A 21,819-nucleotide genomic window follows, 5' to 3' on the forward strand; every position below is an offset into this window, starting at 1 on the left:
GAGCCAGAAATTAAACAGAGGGATTTTATCTGACCTTGGGATCCCTCCTCTGTAGCAATCTGCTAACTGTACTGTGCTCATCTTACAGTAGCCATGAGCAATTCTTATTAGCATTATTTGAATAAGTTGAACTTTACTAGCTTTTGTCCTACACTATTTTTAGAGGACTGTATTTTACTGTGAGCTCATTTTCACAATTTGTATTTATTGCTGAACAACAACAAAAAAAAACATTAGCTCAGTATGCTAAATATGCCTTTTGTTTTAGCTAGCACACCTCAAACACGTGTTGGACACCCTGTGCCTAAAGTGTACTGTGCCCTAAAAAACACACAATATTCTTTAAAAACATAAATTTCACCTTGCCCCAAGACTTCTTGGCCTCACTCTGTACTATCATAGCCATGTTCCCTCCACCATCTGTTGATGGTGGAGGGGTCAGAACATCTTATGAACCATTATAAAAACTTTCTGTCCACCTGCCTCAATAAACTAGCCCACTTAGAAACCAGAACAGTCTCATTTACTCACTCAGTCCCTTGGTTCACTCCAAGGGACCACCATCTGCAAAAAAAAAACGCTGGCATGAAAGAATATTTAAGAAAACTGGACTTACAGTACATCTTCAAGCATACATGGGCCACCTTCAACGCTACAAATCTGCCTGAGGTAAATAGCTGTACTTTTATCAGATGTGATGGATTTCTTTCAAGAATAATGTTTTCAAGGGATGTGACATGTCCAAGGGAGACAAATGTATTGCAAGAATGCAATCAAAAAAACTTTCAAAAATTCAATATTTTAACAAGGATAGAACAATGATGTGTTATTGTGAAGATGTGAGAGCTAGGATTGAAAACCAAGACCTGCAGCTATGACAGTGGGTATTCTTGATGGAGACTAAAGTCACTTCACACATGTCGGCATGACATGAGTAACAGATCACAGCCACCTTCTGGTTTAAAACATTTATTAATATAAGATACATAAAATAGTTAATTCAATGTCAAGACTGCAAGTATAATATCAGCAAAGTCATAAAAAACCTGTAAAAAAATCACTGTGATTACAGATAATGTGATGGAGTGTCATTGTTGCCTTTAGAGCTGCACGATTTGGGGAAAAGGTGCGATTTGCGATTAGGTGCACAATATTGCGATTGCGATTGTGCTTGCGATTTAATAAAAAAAAGTTGTGTCATGATGAGTCTACAGACTTGCTTGGTTATCAGGTAGAAAAATCTGAATTGCATGTGCAGACATTGCGATTGCGATTGCAATATCCTCTTTTGCGATTACGTAATTGCATGTGCTGACATTGCGATTGCGATCGTGATTGCGATAATCGTGCAGCCCTAGTTGCCTTACAGAGTACATAATTTAATAACATAAAATATAACTATCATAAAGTGATTTCAAGCAATCAGGAGTTTTGGCAGACAGTCATACATGCACTTCAACATTTGGTGTTAAGTCACTTCTTTTCCATTTAGGCCCGATGGTTGGTTCGACAGGCAGTTCCGTTTTCATTTCATCGAGTGCAGACATCATCATTACACTGCAAGAGAAAGTACAAAAAAATAAGCCTGGCATAGAGACAAAGCAGTGTTGTTCTGCACGTGGAGCTGGAGGGATAAGTGTTACCTTCAGGTTTGACAATGTGCGAACACAAACATGTCTGACAGAAAAGATAAGCAGATGTGTAAATCGATCCAACTGTCTATACGTGCCATTTAGCAGCTTACATCAAACCCATCTCCTACTAATCCAAAAGACATTAAAAAATCCACCATGTCAATGCAAAGTTGACACAACTTCTCCTGTTCAAGGGGGAAAACCTAAATACCCTTTGCCATAATTTAAACTTAAATGACTGATCTATTGTAAAGGTTAGCGTTGAAAAATATTGGAGTAAATAAAGCTTTGGTCTGTATAACCCCAGACTCACACGTGTTTATGAAGTGTGAGAAACACGTTGTAGAAACACGTGTTGTTCCTCAGGGAAACTTCATTTGAATTTTCTATCTATAGACAGAAAAAACAAGTAAACTCAACTATCAGCTGTTTGAACAAGATAACGATCAACCTCCATCAGCTCCATGATCTCATTCAAAGCCTGAGCTTCTTCTGGATGTCTTTCACAGAAAACTGTCTCAGAGCTTGTGACTTCTTCTTGTTTTCTGCCACATTTCAACCCGATGGAATAAGAAACAAGGTCTATGCTGTTCTTTGCTGCAGATATGTCAGTCTTCAGACAGGTCATGGACCAGCCCTTTGTATACGACGCAATATCTCTGACATGGTAAATTTTGTGGAACGTCAGAGACAGAGCTGCGGGGCAAGCACGTTTAAGCACATGTGCATAATGTCACGGGTAAAATGATGCCCTGGTTTGATCCTGATCACAGGATGAAACGCATGATACATCCTGGAGTCCAGATGTCAGGATCATTGAGGGATCTTGCTTTATCTGCCTTGTGGCGTAAAAAGTAAATAACAAATTTAAAATGTCATTTTTATTTAATTGTCTTGATTTTTTTAATGGCTGCACTACCAGAACCAACAATGAACTCATCTCTTCTAAGCAACAAAAATCTGTCCATGCATTCACAATTCAGTGCAATGCTTCACCAAAAAAAGCTTTACATGTATTGACATCCTTATTGCTTTTAGTTTGAATGTGTTTTTCATATGTTTGAGTACAACTTTTTTCAAATAATTTTTCAAAAATTTTCCAATTTTTTTTTTGTCTGGGAGCAACCCAATTCTAATATGTAAACTGAATTTAAAAGAAAATTCAGAGGTATCACATCTCCTGAACAAGACTTCAGGATTACTCTACAATGAACAAGACCACAGTTTTTTAAATAAATATCAAACACTGATCCTCAGCTCAGACCCTACTAAATTTGCATTTTTTGTGTTCAAAAGTGTTTACGGTAAGTATTAATAGAATATTTCTGCGGAATGAGTCACAAAATGTGCATATTTTATAAGACAAAATGTTTCTTATTTACACAGAAAGCTCTAACTACATAAACTGTGTTGAATAATGATAAGTAATTCACTCTTTGTTATTAGTTGGCTATATTAGCTTAGCATAAACACAGAGAACCAGCTAGCCTGTTTCTTTAACTGTAAAAAACTCCCCCTCTGGCACAGTTAAGCTCAAAACAAACACAGCGGTTACATTACTGTTGTGTGTAAGCCAGAAGGGTACGTTTTTGAAGTGTAAACCAAACAAATTACAGTACGTCAGTATGTGAGTGGTTCAGCAGTTGGGCTGAATTTTAAGCTTTTAATTTTTTCAGTTGTTTCTGTTTTTTTTGTTTGTTTGTTTGTGTGTTAATCTAAGCTTAACGTAGCACTGATGTGGCCGAAAATTCTTGTAGAAACCCAAGATTTAAAGATTTTCTCAAAATCCCAGCAAATAAATTCAAACTAGTAATTCTTGAATTCTTGAACCTAATCTTTAATTCGTACAAAAAAAGTAGAATTTGCTGGCCTAATTACATTTGAGACTTTAATACTCAGTGTTGTGAATTTTTGTTTCGGTTATCCCTTTTTCTCTTAACCCATTTCTCTAATTTCACTGCAACCCATTTCATTGTTGTTGCTCTGGCATTCCCAGATCCTGTAAAATATATATATATATTTTATTTTTTTTTTCTTTGTTTGTTTTGATTAGTTTGGCTGATTGTCATTTATGTCACAAATGTAAAGCAATTTGGTCAACTCTATTGTTTTTAAAAATGCTGTATAAATAAAGTTGGATTGGGTTGGATTGTTATCACACACAATGAGTGACTTCAAACTTTATCCTGTAAAGAACTGTTTTAGATATGTTAAAGCCTCTATGAGAGAATTACACAATTGTTCCGTAAATGTGGTGAAAGGCTGCCAATATTTTCCCAGGCAACAGCTCAATGAGTCAAACTTCATTCACATAACTCTACATCATAAATCCCTATTTCCCTCAGAGGTATTTGTTCTCTGTTTGTGTTTGCCGAGCATTTTAAATACAATTATTTACAGACTGAGATCATTGCTCGAGTTTAAAATGTTTTGGGGGCTGTGACACAAACACTAACAGACCATGAAGATGGAGTAATAGGTGTGAAATTGTCTTTGAAGGGGCTGCTCTGATGTGTGTTGCTGCTGACGTAAAACAGAATTTACTGGAAAAACATCAGCCGAGTGTGCTTCACTAAACCCAATAAAACTGTTTTCATCTCATGGGACCACCATGTACCTTTAAAATCATTCAATGGAGGAGGGTGAGCTAGAAAATAGTGTGTAAATATGAAAAGTTAAGCAGGGAAATAGTATAAATTCAAATTATCATTTTATCTACTGTTATGAGAAGTCTTACCACAGGCCTTTCGCCTTCTTTCACTTTGGCTGAAATACCCAAAGCCTTGGTTATATCCTCTAGAGCTGCATGGTCTCCAGGAGAATCCTGGATAAAGTGCAGCAGGACCTTTTCTCCACCTTTAAAGAAAAAGATGAGTTTGACATTAATCACTGAGTGATCAGTAAGTGAGGAGTCGCCAACTTGACTTATCTTCTGCCAAAGAATACAACACAGAATTCTTCCTAGAGTTAATACATATATCATATCCTAGAACATGTGCTAAAGAAAATACTCGAAAAAAGCAAATATATAGATGTGAAATTTAGCTTCAGGTATTGCATGTGTCCTTTAACCCAGTTGATTCAATAAAGTCAGAGCCTACCCAATGAGGAGCAACATCGAGGAAAAACTGATCTTTGACTTTAAAACTTTGGGGTTGGCCGACACAGACTTAATCTATTCCTAAAGTTGTTTCCTTCCAAAACAAGAGGGCGGCTGGACCTAAATTTTAAAAGACAAAATCCAAACTTCTCTCTCACTTAAATACTTGAAGATCCAGCCTCAATTAAAAAAAGGAGGAATGCTGTGAAATTATTAGATTAAAACAGATGATGATGTTCGCAAATTGTTTAAAGCCTCTATTTGATTAAAACTAGTGCAAATACATTAAACCAAACACTGAAGCTTAAAATTTTAGAGTTTTTTTATGAAAAATGTATGTATGCTAGCCTGTAACCATTTTTGAAAAGTTAAAACGGGACAATGAAATGCTTATAAAGTTTTGTTATGCTAAAAGGTTAGTGACATGACTGGGTGTAGAAAGGCAAATACATAGAGTAAAGTTTATCAGATGTGACAAAGAGAAGAGCTTCACCACTCAGCAGGGGACAACTTGAGGAAATAAATCAATAACTTCAGAATAATTCACTTCAAGAAGTTAGAAAAAATGGGTAGTTCATTGTTTACAGTACATTATGTCGTTAAAATATTATGAGAAATCTCATTACAAAAAGGATAAGGCACCATGCCCATGATCTCTCACGTGGCACTGCACTAAAAAACAACAGGAGTTGTTTTTCTGCAGTGAAAATCAATGCATGGGCTCAAAACCACTCCAAAAACATTATCTGTAGAAGCAATAACCTGCACAATATATACAGGTTTTACAACATATGTTGTATATTACAGAAAATTGAAAGTCTAAAAGTTTTACATCAGTCATAGGTTTATGGATGAAGATACTTTGTGGTAAGACACAGTAACACTGTGAAGTACTAAAACTGAGAGGACAGTTTGGACAGTATCCTGTGAACGCTTGGTGTCATTTCAGGGATGTGGTGCAGCATTGCCCTCTAGAGGACAAACTGCAAGAGATGTTTTTATTTCCACTGAATGGGACGATAAACTCTGTAGTCATAAATGCCAAACTATAGGATTATTGACACGTGTAACAGCTGAACAATGCTTGTACCTTTAGCCACAATGAGCATGCCTCCACTCTGCAGTAAGTCTCCTGAGAAGTTTCCCTGGATGCCGCCAGCTTTAGCCTGTAAACAGATGGACGAACCATTCAGTGTACCAGTCTGCTTCTCAGCCATACTACCCCCTGATTCTGTGGGTACATAAAAGATTGATACCAAACATAATCATGACTTTATCTACCTTTGCAGCTACATCTCGTACTTTCTTTCCAATGGCTGCGGGAACCACACTAATAGCTGTGTACCTGGTTTGAAAAGAAAGAGAGAGAGATTATTTCAGGGCAGCTGCATGATTTCAAAGACAGATTAGCAGAAGTGAACAAATCCTCATTGAAAGTGAAAAATGTTTAATTTTAGATTTCTTGTTATTGTTTAAACATTGCAAAACCTGGAAATGTTCAGTTTTTGGCTCACTGAGACCTCGAAAAGCACCTTATCCTTGTATTTGAAAAGCTTGAACCAGACAAAGTTTATTTCTTATTTGCTTTTAAAGTGATGAAATCTTTCCTCGACCTGCCCAAAATCTTGCAGACATATTTTGTGTTGCTTAACTGAGAAATTCCTCCACTAATCTTTGCAGACCTGCAAGGTAACAACAACATTGTCATCATATGTTTGGATGTGCTTACCTTTTGAAGCCCAAATCCTTGTAACTTTTCTTTTGTTCATCAATGTAAATTGCTGAAAGAAAACGTAACAGTTGATCAATAACAATCTTACCAAAGAACAGGCCAACAAAAATTATGTTCGCAACACACATCTAATTGTTTGTGACACAACCTGGCTTTCTGTTTAAGATGAGCAAAGAACCCTATTTCAGTTCGAGTGAACTTTTCGCTTCCTTTTTTTCAAAGCTAATAAAAAGTGGAAAACGTAATTGTTTTATATTATAATCCAAGGACCTGTATCCGGAGAGCAAATACATAATTCTGAACTGCATTGCCAGAATCTAATGCACTGGATTAACTATTCTGTTTGGTTTTTGTGACACAGTTTATTAAAGCTGTCACAACTAGGAAAACCTTGGTCTATTGTTGTGTATAAGGCTATTTTCTACTATTAAAAAATCTGTTCATATTCAGTAATTAGGGGCTATACAGGAAGAAAAACGTCCAATTACGGCTTTAGAGTAACAGTAGGTTTAGTTTATCCGATTAAAGACTTTTGCAAATAAGCCCTGTGTACAGATTTGTTTTTTTTTTTTTTGTCATAATCGTGAAACCAACACATATTGTTCAATTTAGAGTGTTATGTCAGTGCCACACAATTAAAGAAAAAAATATCCCCAATTGTATTAGATGAGTGAAAACAGCTTACATCCTTTGAAAAACCCTCCTTCCTTAAACTCCTTCAACCCCAACTCCTCCGGTCCAACCCCTACCAGGGCTACACCACTGGCTCTCAAGTCCGGCTCCAGTTTGCTGACCTCTGATGCCATCCACCGACACACCTGACAGCCAAACCTGCGCAGGAAGAACAGGACTGCGGGCTGGTCCTGCCACAGAGACTGCAGCTCCACATTCTGAAAGGGAAAGACTCACTATGAGATCATAAAACAGGTAACAATCAAATAGTGTGTAGGTAGATTGTAGTAAATGTAAAAGTGAATCTTGCAAATGATGTATAGAGGAAACAAGAAGAGTCTATGATATGATTCATATTCATATGTATTTCTTTTTGTATCTCTTCATGCCATCATGATGGTGTAATTTATCAGCGTTTACAGGCTGTTAGGAGCTAATGGCAGGTTAAATACAGTTGTTAGCTCTCAGCAGGAGACACATGCCTCTATGGGGAATATGTCAGCCTAACAACAGGGCTCATCATCAAAAGACTTAAACCGTGCACAGAATTTACAGGCACGGGGAAAACACAAAACAACGTGAAACATATGTAATAAGCCTGGGTAAACAGTCCAGCTGTAAATTTTGATTACCTCTCCAGTTTCACCGCTCTTCAACAAGTTCTTTCCAATAGTAGCGAGGTCGAGGTTTGCCATTTTTCTCAATAAGAGGGTTAACTCGGACTGCACACTGCCAAGAAAGTTAAAAGTGACTTCGTAGAATATATAGGCTAATCTTATAGCAATGTAATGTTTGCGGAACGCCCGTTCAAGAGTTGCAAAACAAGAATATCCTCATACGCCCTCAGAACACTGATGCCCAATCAGATTCTTTCATTGCGATAGAATCAGCCAATTAGAGCGAACGCTACATGGAAAATGGGCGGGGCTCCGTAACAGCAACTTCAAGCACGTGCACTTCTTCCGTATCTGTGGTTAATAATTTATTTCCTGCAATCAACTAACCGCATTTCATTTATTTTTCTGTTCGGAATTAATGTCTTACACTTCGAATTACGCCTTTAACTCGCCTTCACTGTTTTTCTAATAAGATTTGTTGGTAAATGACTGAATTAATTTCTAAGGTGAAGTTCAGATCATAACAAAACTTCACCTTGCATAAGAGTTGCATAAGCCGTGTTACAATTGAGCTCAAAGGTAATGCGGTTTATAACCTGGCCTTTGTTTGCTTTCACGGGTTGCTTTGATTTTCCTGTATAGCTGTTAGCTTCGTGTAATCTGCTGGTTTTACTAACCCCTGGGAAACCCTTCAGACTATGTTTGGCAGGGAAACTCATTCTGCCATTGCACTTTGTTACTGTTATAAGAAGCTTTGTTTTCACCTTGTACCACGCAGAATATGGCAGTTTTTCTGGCAATTTACTGAGCTGTCAGGTGTTTGGACCAGAATAGAAGACTACTTTAAAATCTGCCAATATTACATTTTCTACTGGTTACCTGAAACAAAGTCCAAGTAATCAAGAAGGCCTTGGTTCAGTAAAAGTGTCTATATCCCATCAGTGTATAAAAGAAGTCAACCCACTGAATGGACACAGTGAACCTACTTATTACGCTTCAGATTCTGCTTCAAGAAGTTCAGCAGCATCACCACAGCACTGGTTTTAACACAGGTACTCTTAAGTATCATTACACACTTAATATTTATGTGAATATCTGTCTTGATATCATCTTGAACTGCATTGAGTTTTATTGCTGTGATGCTACTTTAAAGTCTCTGAAGGGATATTTTAGATTTTGCAAAGTCTTACATAGCCAGTATTGATTCATTTATACATTAATCATTTATGTCAAGTAACACTGCACTTTCCGTGTTCAAATATATATTGAATTCACAGTAAGTGAGTAGGTAAGTTAGGGTTTTGAACTGAAGACAAAGTTATCCCACAAAATTTCACTTCTTTTAACAACACTGTAAATTTTTGGAATCTGAGGAGACCCGTTTCTGGAGCACTGAAAATGAAATGCACTGATATCACATGTCAGCTGCTCAACAGTTCAGTGTCTCTTTTGTTGAATTTTTAAAATTTGAGGATGCTCTAAGATAGCAACTTTTCTACAGCTAAATGCTGGTGTAATAAGTGCAGAAGGTCATTTGAAGTCATCTTGCTGCAATATGTAAAGTCTTTCCTGAATATAGAATTTATTGGATAGTAATACACGTTGCTCCGGAACCTCAAGGATTCAACATCAGTGGTGCTTTTCCTGATCTGTAGACTAGCCATGCTATTGGGAACATGTGCATCCTCATACTATGGAACACCTGATGTCTAAGAAAAGTCTAATTTTGATTCTCCGGTTGGTGCGAAAGTTTCCAACCTCACCTCAATCAATCTCAAGAGTTTTGGCCCAGAAAGGCAGCTGGCATAGCTGAACCATATGTGTACGTGGTTGACAGTTTCATGCAACATCTGTTGATGTAGTGATGAACCATGGTACAGACCAAAAATATAAGGGCTCAAAAGCCATGGGACCAGTTGCAAAGTAACCTAATTAGTTGGAAGATATATTTTGAAGTGTTTTCTGTTTTCATCTAGCATCTTGTTTGAGTTCTGTTGTCTCTGTACTTTACCGTAGTTATCATGAAACATTTTATTCATCAGTACCTGAATCTTACATATTGTTCAAGCAAAATATACCTACACTTTAAAATTACAAGGTTTAATGACTTGCAAACCTTAAAGTTATGTTATACAACATTTGCTCTCAGTGTTTGGATTTTTTTTTTGAAAGATAATATTCTGTACATTTGTTTACCTCAGCACAGGCTGGGATTAAAATAGCTTAGAGTTTGTACAATGTATAGTTGCACTGCATACAATTTTGATGACTGACCCAGATGGGTCTCGAGATCTTGATGAAAAGAAAAGCCCACACACCCTCTGGGAGGAACCTGCTCTTGAGTATATTAACATGTAACTCCATCACTTGCGACAAACTGCTTGATGGAGTAACATTAGGGTAGCCTACTTTGTACACCTTAACACAAAGTCAATCGTCAGTTGACAAATAATTGATCGTCTTACTACTTTCTACCCGCAGTTTTGACCTCAAAGAACACTGTCTGTTAACTATAGCAGTAGAGGATGTATAGTGTGTGCTGAGGTTCACAGTCCGCGGTGCTGATGTTGCAGGGAGGGGCGTGACGTCACGGGAGAGACCGGGAGGATCAGGCGAGGGGGGAGACGAGAAGAGGGGGAAGGAAAAGGGACGGAGAAGAGAGCAGGGGGATGACTGCATAAAATGAAAAAACATAAACAACAACCATGACTCCTGTAATCCGTCCTCCGTTCATATTCAAACCGGTACATCATGACGCCCGGCCTGTCTATCTACACAGAAAGCCGCAATAAATGACGCGCCTCCCCGACAAGGTAATTATCATCTTTCACGTTTCACTTTGCACGCCTTCATCGTCTTCAATCGGTTAAGTAGTCTTCACCTTTAAAACCAAAATACAAGTCAAGGAAATGTTGATAATGAGCAATTTCCTCGCGTAGACTCTAACTAAAGCAGTCGCTCATCTACGTGGCTTCATAAAGGGTCTTTTTTAGCCAAATGCTTTTAGTGATAATGATACGATGGCCCTGTCACTGCTTCAAAAGACACCATCACCACCTCCTGAGGCTCCATTGTGTCCGATTTGATCTGCCTCCATAAAAAATTAAAATGGAAACAGGCTACATGAGAGGGATGCCGCATCCTACACTGCTGTAGCCAGCCACACCGAGCACATGGGCTTTGCGCACAACACTAACATGCGCATTGGTTGCAGTGCGTCGTGCCCATCACTGCTGATGACTGCAGTGTCCTCTCCGTAACACCACGTAACCATTAACAGCACTAAGTTACCCACATGGCTGCCATGCTTTGCTGTATTGATCTGAAATGACCTCTATTGTATGAAACTCAGTCGAGAGCAAGCCTTAGCATTTGTTTCAACCCTTCATTTTCTGCAGTGTAAGCTGGCTTGAAAGAGATGTCATCTCCAGGCATGGGTACCCCAAGTGACCCCCTTCTCGTCAGTTCAGGAGAGGGGGCATCATCTACATCTCAGGAAAGTAGCTGGAGGAACTCACTAACCAAAACTGCCAGCTTTCCAACATCCTCAACTCGGCATCTCAGTCACAGAGCCAACAACTTTCAGAGACAGCCAAAGCGCCAGAAGCTGATAAGACCTTCACCACCTCCTCCACCTAACACACCCTGTCCCCTGGACCAACTGGACCTCAGTGAGCTTCCTCCGAGACGCACCCTCCGAGAACTGATCTTCAATGGCAGCATCATGTTTGGTATTGAGTTTAGCTATGCCATGGAGACCGCTTATGTTACCCCTGTGCTCCTACAGATGGGCTTGCCTGATCAGTTCTACAGCTTGGTGTGGTTTATTAGCCCCATACTGGGTAAGTCAAGGGCAAAGCAAGATTCATCTGTTGTATTGTGTGCATTACTAGCTTCTTTCACTTTTACTTTGATCCCTGTGTTTGGCTTTCAGGATTCATTGTTCAGCCACTCATTGGAGCTTGGAGTGATCGTTGTACATCCCGGTTTGGGCGAAGGAGACCCTTTATTTTAGCCTTGGCTATAGGTAAGAAACAAGGAGTGTAAGCATATTCCAGACATAATTTTATTGAGATAGCTCAAGATGATGTACTTTTATACAACAGTTCTGCAAGCATCCTATGAGCCAAAAGTATTAAGAAACAAGAGATTATAGGTTTCTATGTAAACATTTTATTTGTCCAACCACAACTAATTTCACAACTTGACTGGAACTGAACTGCTGAAAGCAGATCAAACATTTACCAGCCGCAGCTTTCAATACATTAAACCATATGCCTTATTTCTTCTTTAATTAATAAAGTATGTTTGTTGACAGCTGCATTGGTGGCGTGGTAATTGATCAATATAAAGACTATTTGTTTTACCCCTAACTTCTTCAAACTAAACTGTCATTGCTACACCTTATCTACCTGGTAGATGCTGCGTCTGCTTTAATCCACAGTGAATTTTATAATTTGATTTCATTCTAAAGCTAAAACCAAAACAATCTTGAGTATTTTCAACTTGACAGCATCCTACATCTGTTTTGATTGGCTTGCAGTCTTCTCCATGTGCAGTGTATTTAGCCTGTTTGCCCCAGAACTAATGTCTGCTGCTCTTTTTCTCAAAGGAGCATTGATTGGTCTCACCCTCGTGCTGAATGGTCGGGACATTGGAGGTGTAATGGCTGACACACCAACAAATCACAGGTGGGGGATTTTCCTGACGGTGTGTGGTGTGGTTCTGATGGACTTCAGTGCTGATTCATCTGACAACCCAAGCCACGCCTACATGATGGATGTGTGTTGTCCGGATGATCAAGATCGGGGGCTGAACATTCATGCACTCCTGGCAGGTAAGAGAAGACACAAACTGACAGTGTATCTTTTCTTATAATCCTTGAAGATAACTGTGTTTGTTTCCCACCTTTGCTCTGCAGGACTGGGAGGTGGATTTGGCTACATCGTGGGTGGCATTAACTGGGATCAGACAAAATTTGGACAGTCATTAGGGGGTCAACTGCGTGTCATATTCCTGTTCACGAGTGTCACTTTAGTTATCGCAACAGTTACGACTCTGTTCAGTATCCCAGAACGGCCCCTACCAAAGAGCATACCGAACAAGAACCCCAGGAAAACTCATCTAAAAAGTCCCAGCCTCCCTCTTCCTCCATCTCCCCCTGTTCATGGATCAGCTTTTGGACTAGATGAGGAGGATGAGGAAGGTCTTTACAGCTATGACTACTCAAAGCCATGTAATTTTGACCCTATGGCCCATTCTTGCAGTGCAAATGCACGCCTATGTGCAGGCCTCACAAGCCCAATATCTCCCCTGAGCCCCCTCACTCCAAAATATGGCAGCTTTATAAGCAGGGACAACTCCATCAATGGCATCAATGATTTTGCCTCCTCGTTAGGAACCTCTTACATCGACAGTGTTCTCATAAACTGCTACACAGGTCCACAGACACCACAGGGCCAGGTCCCCAACTCAAACACTGTGCCCCTGCCTCCTGGTGACTCCCCTCCTCCTGATGATTGTAGACAGAGGTCAGGGAGTTCTTCTGCCCCGACAGATGTGGCATCTCATCCAGCAGGGGAAGCTCAGGATCCAGAGGAGCCACAGCCTGAGGGAGATGCACAATCTCATGAAGCCTCTCAGGTCACAGCCGGGGTTCAACCTCATGGGGGGACACAGCGGCGCTCCTCTTCTGGTATCCTGAAGCGACCCCAGAGCCTTGCACTAATGGAGGACTCCTTCACAAGCCACTATGTTGGGTCAGAGAGTGGACGCAGAAGAACAGTCACCTTCAGCCAGCAGGTCAGACTCTCATTCTGAAAATTTCAAAAGCAGTTTTTCTGTGCAGCTGTTTTTAATTTACTGTCTTTTGTCTTTTTCCCCCTGATGAAGGTTGCAAACATCCTGCTGAATGGGGTGCGATATGAGAGTGGTCTGACTGAGAGTGTGGAAACAGGAGAGTGCCAAATGTCATTAAAACTTCTGTGTATAGCCATCTACAGGATGCCGCCCTCTCTGCGGAGCTTATGCACTAATCATTTTTTGGGTAAGAACACTGAGTATATAGATTTGGTCAAACAAAAACTTAACACATTTAAACCAATCAGTTTTTGTTTTTCATGGTATCTGAGTTGGTACTCATTGCCTCTCTCCAGGCTGGCTGTCCTTTGAAGGTATGCTGCTCTTCTACACTGACTTCATGGGGGAAGTTGTGTTTGAGGGAGACCCCAAAGCGCCCCACGACTCTGAGGCTTATGAACGCTACAATGCTGGTGTTAGCATGGGCTGCTGGGGCATGTGCATCTATGCATTCAGTGCTGCTTTCTACTCAGGTGAGCAAATCATGACACACTTTGGATATTCAGGTCAGGAAGTTGTCACTACTCTATTTGATGATCTTCTCATCTCTTCCTTTTCTTTTCTCTCTGTCTCTTTTTCAACGTTCAGCCATATTGGAGAAACTTGAAGAGCGTTTCTCTCTTCGCACGCTGTATTTTTTCGCCTACCTGGCATTTGGTTTGGGCACTGGCCTAACCACACTATCCAACAACCTCTATGTGGTTCTGTCTCTGTGTGTCACCTATGGGGTGCTCTTCTCCTCTCTATGCACGCTGCCTTACTCTCTGCTGTGTGAATATTACCAGAGCCCTCAGGTCAGTACCTTGAAATGAAACTTTCTAAAACATTATATGATTCCTAATGCTTTTCTTGAATCGACCAGAAAAAATCAGACATTTCAGGAGACAAGATTCCTTGTTATTTTCTTCATACCTACATTAGAGGATTGATTGGAATGCCCAGTGCACACCAAAGTTATAGCCACAGCCAGCTTTGCACAGAGACTGGAGCAGGGTAACATAATCCACAAAATCAGCACCTCTTAATCTCTATTTAGCAATTTAAATATCTGTTTAAGTAGAAAAACAATGCTTTGTGGCTTACAGGGGTGTAAATGGCCAACTATTTTGTGAGCTGTAGAGGTACTGGGACCTTAAATAACCTTGGATTAGCAAGCAAACTGCTTATAGCAATGTTTATAACTTTTTTTGATTTAGTCAATTTGATCAACAGAAAACAAACAAGCAAGTAAAGTTGTGGTGATCCAGATTTGAAGCTAATGTTTTGCAAGCCACACGCTATAGATTTATCTTAAGCACGGTGATGAAACAGTTTTAGGTCTTCCTATGTATCACATTAGGCAAGCAACAGCGCCAACTGTGTAAAATGTTCAAGTATTGTAATAGGGGTCTTAGCCACATGCCATGCTATTACTATGGAGAATATAAACCGAAAGAACTGTTAAAAATGGTTGTGGTCAAGACTTCACTGATTGGTTTATGGACTACCGTTTTATAGCATGAAGTTTGACATTCTGCCTGTCACCATACTGATAACCAGGTCAGTATGAGGAATGGGCTTTTGAGGCAAAAATACTAAAAGGAGACCTAAGAGATTATATATATATATATATATATATATATATATATATATATACACAATCAATTAACCCTGAACCAGATTCCACTGTATTTAATTTTCACAGTGAATTTTGAAAAGAAATGGGTTGCAAGAAAATGGGGAGTTAAGGATAATTTGAGACAAGCTTTTAACCGAATGAGTCATGTAGGAAGGGTTTCTGAGGAAACAAAGCCACTCAGAGGATCATTTTCTCTTCTGGCTACATACAACACAATCAGACTTCTAATTACAAATCATGTAGCACCACCTGCTGGTCTCAACAGAGACTGTCGCTTAAATACTATTAACACAGGTTTCCAGGACATGTGCAATGTGTGGCTCCCACACAGATGAGTACAATAATGTTTAAACTTTGATTCTACCTCCTCAGTTTTGTGGCTCGTCAGAGGACGGAACCAAACGAGGAATGGGGGTGGACATCTCTCTGCTCAGCTGCCAGTACTTCCTGGCTCAGATCCTGGTCTCTGTGGCGATGGGACCTCTGACCTCACTGGTGGGTGGGGCCCAGGGAGTGATGTATTTTTCAAGCCTGATGTCATTCGTTGGCTGCCTGTACTCCTCCCTCTGCGTGGTGTACCAGCTGCCCCCACCTGAGGGTGAGCCCACCGAAAGCGAGACCCAGCCACTATTAGTGAGCACGTAGTGAAGCCTATAAATTTAGCTTACTTCTCACACATACACTCCTTCTACACAGCACCCATGCTCTCACTCTGTTGCTAAGTGTGTGAGTGTGTTGACCTTTCCAGCACTGACAGGACAGACACACTACATCCTGCAGCACACTGCACAGCACACCAACATATAATGTTTCACACTTATCAGCAGTGTTCTCCTCAGAGCTTGACAGACAGACAGACAGACATTGGCCACTGCTCTAATTTGTGTATACCTGACCTGTGTGTTCGTACAGTGTGTGTGCCTGCAGGTGTGTGTATGTGTGCCTCTGCATTTTTTCCTAACTTTTTGCAAATTAATTTGTCTCTTTGAAAGCACTTAGTAACAGTAATTTGTGTGATTGTGTGTATATATGTGTGTGTGTGTGTGTGTGTGTGTGTGTGTGTGACTGTGTCAGCTCTTTGTATATTATATAGTCTAGATTTACCTAAACTGTTTTTTGTGTCTAATTCTTTGCTGTGAAGTCTTGCATCTAGTCTAAATTAGAAATGTCAATCTCTGCGTGCAGCTAACCACAGCTTTTCCCCTCTTTTTCCTTTCTCTTATCAGTTGCCTAACGTCTGCATGAGCTGCCTTGTATCTCTCAATAGCCTTGTGTTCATGTTTTGTTTTGGTCACATGGCCAAGAGGATGTCTACCTGCCTGTTTCTCTGAGTTAGCATAATAGCATCACACCTTAGGTGGGATTTTTCTGACTAAATGAATGTGCTGCCAGTGATCACACATGCTCACTCACTCCTTCATTTAGTCAAAGCTCTTCTGATAAACTCTAGCCAACTTATAGCTCATATTTATGTTAGGCTAAAAAAGAGCGTGATCACAATTAGTCTTAAAGGGCTTCACATGTTTCACATTTTATGAGCTAACAGAATCAACACTTTCCTCACAATCCAGTAATTATGAGGCTTAGCAGATTGCTATCCTCGAATTACAGTTTGGTGCTTCATGACATGGTAAAATACCAAGTAAAAGTACAGCTTAGCTTAGATCAGTGTCTATCATAACACACATGCACACAAACACACACACACACAAACACATGCTTCAACATTGGTGGCAAATAACACTGGGTCCTCACTAAGCCATGGGCAGCCGCGAGCTGCCATCCTTCTCCTGGCCATGCAATTGTAATAATGACAGTGATTCTTGTCATTATCAGGAAGAGGAGAAGTTGAAACTGGGGTGTGAATCAGCATTCAGTCGGAAACCCAACAAAACAGAAGAACATCAAACAGGGAGAAGACTCATGTGAACTATGGGTAGCCCTGAAGGTGGACAACACTGAAAGAAAGGACTGGGGTTGACAGAGCCAGCAGCAAGTGCTTGATTTCATCTTTAGGGCGCATGCTTCATGAAGTAGGCTTTGGCTCCACCATGCTCCCAGCCAATCAAGTCAATGTAGTGATGACCTGTGTTAGCCATATTCCTCACAGGATGCTCAAACTCAATTAACTTTCCATCCAGAAGAAGCCATTTTCATCAGTAAAATGGACATTGTTTTTGTTTGACATCTACTGTATCGTTGCAAGCAGTATGCTATATGTTTGGCCTCCCGCCTGACATCAGGGCCTCAACACAAGGTTCACTTCAGTCTGTACCATCATGTTGGTTTCAGTGACTGGCTTACACAGTGGATATCCTAACATCATGGTGCTGGTTGCTACTGCTGCCTCAGCAGAGTGTCAATAACCACCAACTATTAAAGCCTCCTGGACTGACTGGATGCACCCCATGCCAATGTTTCTGAGGAAACAGGTACTGTACGGATCATGCTGTTGCAGCTTGCTTGAGATATTAAAAACTGTTTTGTGTTGGTACCACCTATTTCTCAATCTTAGCAGTGTTACTGTAAAGGCTTTTTCAGGGTTCAGTTCAAACTAAAATAACCATTTGCCATTTCTGACTCCTGTCATTTATTTTTTTCACTGAGAAGTGTAATCCTTTGGTAGTTGCCACTCAAGTTGACTTTGGCATGTGCAATATTCAACCACACCACAAGAGGGTGCCCGGAGACAACAGCTTGCATTGATTTTATGTACTCTCTTCCATTACCAAGTGAGGTATTCCTTTCCCTTCCTGCATCTTAGCCAGCCATTTTCCATGTAAGAAAATTGGGTCAAGTGACATCATCTGCTTATTAAAACATGTTTGTAAGGAGGAGTAATGATCTGCAAACATGTATAATACAAACAAGACAGATATTCTTAGTAAAAAGACAACTTTTTATTTGTTAATCAGAATATACAAAGCAGTGGCTGAAGTAACCAAATGCCATTCTGTTTCTGAAAAAGGCAGTCTTGGACACAAAACTAGGCTACCCAGCCATAACATAAACTCATTGAAAACATAAGAAAAACAAAGTAGAAATGGTACAAACTTGCGTGGAATGCATACAGAACAATGACCAAAGCTTTAAGATTTAAGAGGGGTTAATTAACACAGTAAAGTCTAGCCTCCATATACAAGATCAAGTTATCTCATATAGCTGGAGAGAGAGCCCCTTTATTCATGTGCACCTTCTGTTATATCGACACAGGGCAGCCAAGCCAAGGATTAAATAGCAGCTCAACACAAAGATTTCTGTCTCAACTAATAATGCTAACAACTGTCTATTAGCCCCTGCTTAAAACTTATCTTTGGTCTTTTAAGTGAATCTGAGAGGTCAACATGAGCCTTTGAGGGAGTGAGCAGCTGCCTGTATGAATGAATCATCTGGTCAGCACTGACAATAGAGATTGTGCTTCAAACATACTGATACAAAACCTCAAGAAATGAAAACTAACTGATCTCATGATGTGGCCCTTTTGGTACGAGTAAAAAAAAGCTCATTTTAAAGACCAATAAATAACATTTCATAAAAAAAATGATGCGGGGCCACTAGGTTTCAGGACTCCAGTGCAATGTGATAACATGGGAGCAAACAAAAGAAAGACTTCTCAAAGGAACAGAAAGCACAAGCTCTATAACAAAATGTTGACCAGGCTGGTTAAACAGTGCTGCAGAAGAGTAGTAAGGCAGTGACTTGACCTAAGCCTCCACTTCTGCCTCTTTTGAATCTCCATTTTCCTCTGTCTTCTGCTTTTTTGTCTCAGTCTTGTCCTAATAAAAAAAAACGTTTTATGAATTAGTTTAAGTGATAATATATTACAACAGTTTTCAAACATTTGATTTATTATATGGACATTGAATCTCAATCAGAACTCACCTCTTCCTCCTCTTCAGCTGAACGCTTTACTGGCTGTGCATCAGTCTCCTCAGCAGGGGGCGCCTCATCTGCATTCCCTGCAAGAACAGTTTGTCAATTCACATGATATATCCTCTAATTTTGTGTAAATAAAACCAGGTTGGTGGCTGTAATTTCAACTCAAGTTCTACAAGGCACTACATGAAAAACAAATGGAGGGAAAACTGTTAAGACAGTACAAAAAGTTGTATATATTTCAAAGCTCTTATTGATGAACATACCATCTTCTTCCTTGTGTTTCTCATCTCCATTTTTCTCCACTTCATCACTGTGGTCAGCACCATTCTGAGTAAAGAAAGGAATATGTGAGTCTGATAACAATGTACCCAGTAAAGCTTGTAGTGTTATCAAAATTTGTTAATACAATTTTTCATTAATTTGGTTTGATTCTGACTATGTTAAAACAAGTACAAAAAACAAATCCCAAGCATATTTGTAAAAATTCTCCCACAGTATTGCACGTTAGGAGTCCTCATGGGGCACTTTTAAAAAAGGCATGTGTAAAGCTCTCATCACTCCCCAGGGGATTAGCTTGAGAGATAGACAAGAGAACCAGCAGAGACGTCCTCAGACTTGCTCACTGACATCTGTGCCATTCGAAAACCCAAACAAAGCGGTGCACGGAGGGAGCAGCTGAACAGGAGGGGGAGGCGGGCGCAGCGACACCTGCATGAGGAGGGGTGCTAAGACAAAAGGCCATGAGGCTGCTACTCGTCTCCAACTTACTGTGCCATTGGCAGGTGCGTCTCCGTTGTCGGTCTTCTTCTCGTCTTCTTTCACTTCCACCTCCTTCTTCTCTTTCAGCTCCTTCAAGTATAAGCATGATAGTTTCAGTGACGAATAGTTCACTTTGAAGTGCTCCCCATTATGAATATGTAGTTTCATTAGCAAGAAAGATGTTTTCAATAACTATATAAAAGTCTAATTCAATTTTGTAAGAGCTCAAACGAATCAGGTTCGGTGTAGTGTTTTACGTTTTATCGAAGCCGGTAATGTAAGGTAAACGTTACTGTGGCTTCCCGCCCACGGCAGGGCTTCACCAGCTGTATCATTTCTACCGCTTTGTTTGCCTCTACAACTCATTTTTACAAACCACACAGCGGCCATTACAGTTTCCAGACACAATATTCAGCTACCAACAATCGGACAAAAAAGTAAGTCACCTTTTTAGGTGTAAGTTTCTCGGGAAAGTGGTATTTGAAGAAAACTTAACACTTTTACTTAATTACTGCTCCAACGCGAATGAAACGTCGTTAACGGTAAGGTTAGTCGATAATTCACGTTGTTCGAGTCAAGCTACATACTCTGACGCACACAACTGATACAAATTAAAATTAGGAAGTTTTAAATCTTTTCAAGCAACAACTCGACGGAAAAATGAATGAAACTCACCTTAGCTGTAACCTCTGTAGTTGTGGTCGTGTCAACAGCTGTGTCGGCCATGGTTTATATCGGTAAATAAGTGTGCAAATTATATTCCTTTTCAGAAAAGATTTAATTTCTTGGCACTTTGCCGCTGAGCGGATAGTCCAAAGAGACGCTGAAAGAGAAATGATGTCTGCTCGTCTTCGCTTTTCTCTGGAGCTCGGTGAAACTCTACTCTCGTTGGATACAGAGGGTCGAGGCCACACGCGATTGGACGAGGTCGACCACCGGAATATTCTATTGGAGGAAATTGCAGCCAATCTTGATAAAAAGTCCCGCCTACTGTATAATCCACCGCTGATTGGTCAATTATTTTAAAGCGCTGCACTGTGACACTGGAGTTATCTTTTCTACCATCCATCACTTTACCCTTAACTTGTCGTCCTAAATCTGAATATTAACTTAATGGACCTACTGTTAAAGTTTTTAACAATCACAACAGTCGTTGTAGTCAGTATTGTTAAGGTAGTAGTACTGAAAAGGTTTTTAACAGTTCTCAGAGGCGGCATCTTTTGTCTTAGCGCCCTTTCTCTGCAGTGATGGAGGTGTCAAGTTACATGCAAAAGGGAATAATGTGACGATGTGAAAACCATGCTGCCACTCCCCCTTTCTATATTTAACACTTGTAACGATATGGGTTCCTGTCTAAGTGTGCCTATACTTTCAGTTTTTGACAAAACAAAGGCAGGCAGCCGTTGACACTCCTGTTTGGTCATTTAACTCACAATTCATACGATTTTCACCACTATTAATCAGTCAAAGAAACCACAGAGTTGAAAGGAAAAAAGAACGCTTTAAAAAGCAAGACAAATTATCCAGTCAGCGATTTTTAGCAGATATAATGAAGTTTATGAAGTGGCTCCTTTCTGGCCTTTATGTCGTCCTAGTATCAGAGTAGTGACTGGATGACATTTAGCAGGCCAAACTGGTGATAAAAAACCAAAGGTGATTCACACATGCAAAGCAAAATAAATAAATAAAATAAACAAATAAAAAAAAGAAAGAAAGAAAGATAGAAGGAAAGAAATCAATGTTCTCCACCACAAGTTGGACTCCTTTTGAAACAGTAAAGGGTGTGGTACAGTAAGCATGTGCAAATACAGTTGCGAGTGAATATCTTAACAGCATGCTTTGATTGCAGCTGTTGTTGAAGGTTAGAAAGATTTTTCATTTCCTGGGGAATTTAGTTTTCGAGAGATGATAAAAGGCTGAAATGAAGTCAGACTTAAAATGAACATTAT

General features: G+C 39.9%; 3 protein-coding genes across 4 annotated transcripts; 1 reads left to right on the plus strand and 2 right to left on the minus strand.

The window, feature by feature from the left end:
• Positions 1 to 953: 953 nt before the first annotated feature.
• On the minus strand, positions 954 to 7,977 carry prxl2b (peroxiredoxin like 2B). The gene is made up of 7 exons (XM_074673226.1): positions 7,771 to 7,977; positions 7,152 to 7,356; positions 6,464 to 6,515; positions 6,016 to 6,079; positions 5,825 to 5,900; positions 4,372 to 4,490; positions 954 to 1,557 (listed from the first exon to the last, which is right to left on the minus strand). Exons 1-7 carry the CDS (start codon positions 7,831 to 7,833, stop codon positions 1,531 to 1,533), a joined length of 606 nt encoding a protein of 201 aa, XP_074529327.1. The 5' UTR covers positions 7,834 to 7,977; the 3' UTR covers positions 954 to 1,530.
• A 2,407-nt stretch (positions 7,978 to 10,384) lies between these two features.
• On the plus strand, positions 10,385 to 17,823 carry slc45a1 (solute carrier family 45 member 1). 2 transcript variants are annotated; one of them, XM_074674419.1, is made up of 10 exons: positions 10,385 to 10,568; positions 11,154 to 11,597; positions 11,690 to 11,782; positions 12,368 to 12,592; positions 12,677 to 13,557; positions 13,648 to 13,801; positions 13,911 to 14,087; positions 14,203 to 14,408; positions 15,605 to 15,830; positions 17,069 to 17,820. In XM_074674419.1, exons 2-10 carry the CDS (start codon positions 11,174 to 11,176, stop codon positions 17,095 to 17,097), a joined length of 2,415 nt encoding a protein of 804 aa, XP_074530520.1. In that variant the 5' UTR covers positions 10,385 to 10,568; positions 11,154 to 11,173; the 3' UTR covers positions 17,098 to 17,820. The 2 variants fall into 2 exon arrangements, with proteins under 2 accessions (XP_074530520.1, XP_074530512.1); XM_074674411.1 differs by having other exon boundaries at positions 15,605 to 17,823.
• A 365-nt stretch (positions 17,824 to 18,188) lies between these two features.
• On the minus strand, positions 18,189 to 20,744 carry LOC141793624 (uncharacterized). Its single transcript, XM_074674433.1, has 5 exons — positions 20,546 to 20,744; positions 19,880 to 19,960; positions 19,375 to 19,438; positions 19,115 to 19,191; positions 18,189 to 19,008 (listed from the first exon to the last, which is right to left on the minus strand). Exons 1-5 carry the CDS (start codon positions 20,594 to 20,596, stop codon positions 18,937 to 18,939), a joined length of 345 nt encoding a protein of 114 aa, XP_074530534.1. The 5' UTR covers positions 20,597 to 20,744; the 3' UTR covers positions 18,189 to 18,936.
• Positions 20,745 to 21,819: the final 1,075 nt, after the last annotated feature.

Source organism: Halichoeres trimaculatus, unplaced genomic scaffold (assembly GCF_033239565.1).
Source record: "Halichoeres trimaculatus isolate MK-OKI-2021-1 unplaced genomic scaffold, fHalTri1.1 fHalTri1_scaffold_1, whole genome shotgun sequence".
Taxonomy (NCBI): Eukaryota; Metazoa; Chordata; class Actinopteri; order Labriformes; family Labridae; genus Halichoeres; species Halichoeres trimaculatus.

Bases quoted from the DNA above. Each gene is read 5' to 3' on its own strand.
- slc45a1 (XM_074674411.1), top strand. From the start codon at position 11,174: ATGTCATCTCCAGGCATGGGTACCCCAAGTGACCCCCTTCTCGTCAGT. The intron at 11,783-12,367 runs GTAAGAAACAAG...TTTTTCTCAAAG, and splicing joins TATTTTAGCCTTGGCTATAG to GAGCATTGATTGGTCTCACC. The intron at 12,593-12,676 runs GTAAGAGAAGAC...TTTGCTCTGCAG, and splicing joins CATTCATGCACTCCTGGCAG to GACTGGGAGGTGGATTTGGC.
- prxl2b (XM_074673226.1), bottom strand. From the start codon at position 7,833: ATGGCAAACCTCGACCTCGCTACTATTGGAAAGAACTTGTTGAAGAGC. The intron at 6,516-7,151 runs GTAAGCTGTTTT...GTTTTCTTTCAG, and splicing joins AGGAGGGTTTTTCAAAGGAT to CAATTTACATTGATGAACAA. The intron at 4,491-5,824 runs GTACAAGCATTG...TTTTCTTTAAAG, and splicing joins CATGCTCATTGTGGCTAAAG to GTGGAGAAAAGGTCCTGCTG.
- LOC141793624 (XM_074674433.1), bottom strand. From the start codon at position 20,596: ATGGCCGACACAGCTGTTGACACGACCACAACTACAGAGGTTACAGCT. The intron at 19,961-20,545 runs GTGAGTTTCATT...TTATACTTGAAG, and splicing joins CTACAGAGGTTACAGCTAAG to GAGCTGAAAGAGAAGAAGGA. The intron at 19,009-19,114 runs GTGAGTTCTGAT...TTTTTTTATTAG, and splicing joins CAGCTGAAGAGGAGGAAGAG to GACAAGACTGAGACAAAAAA.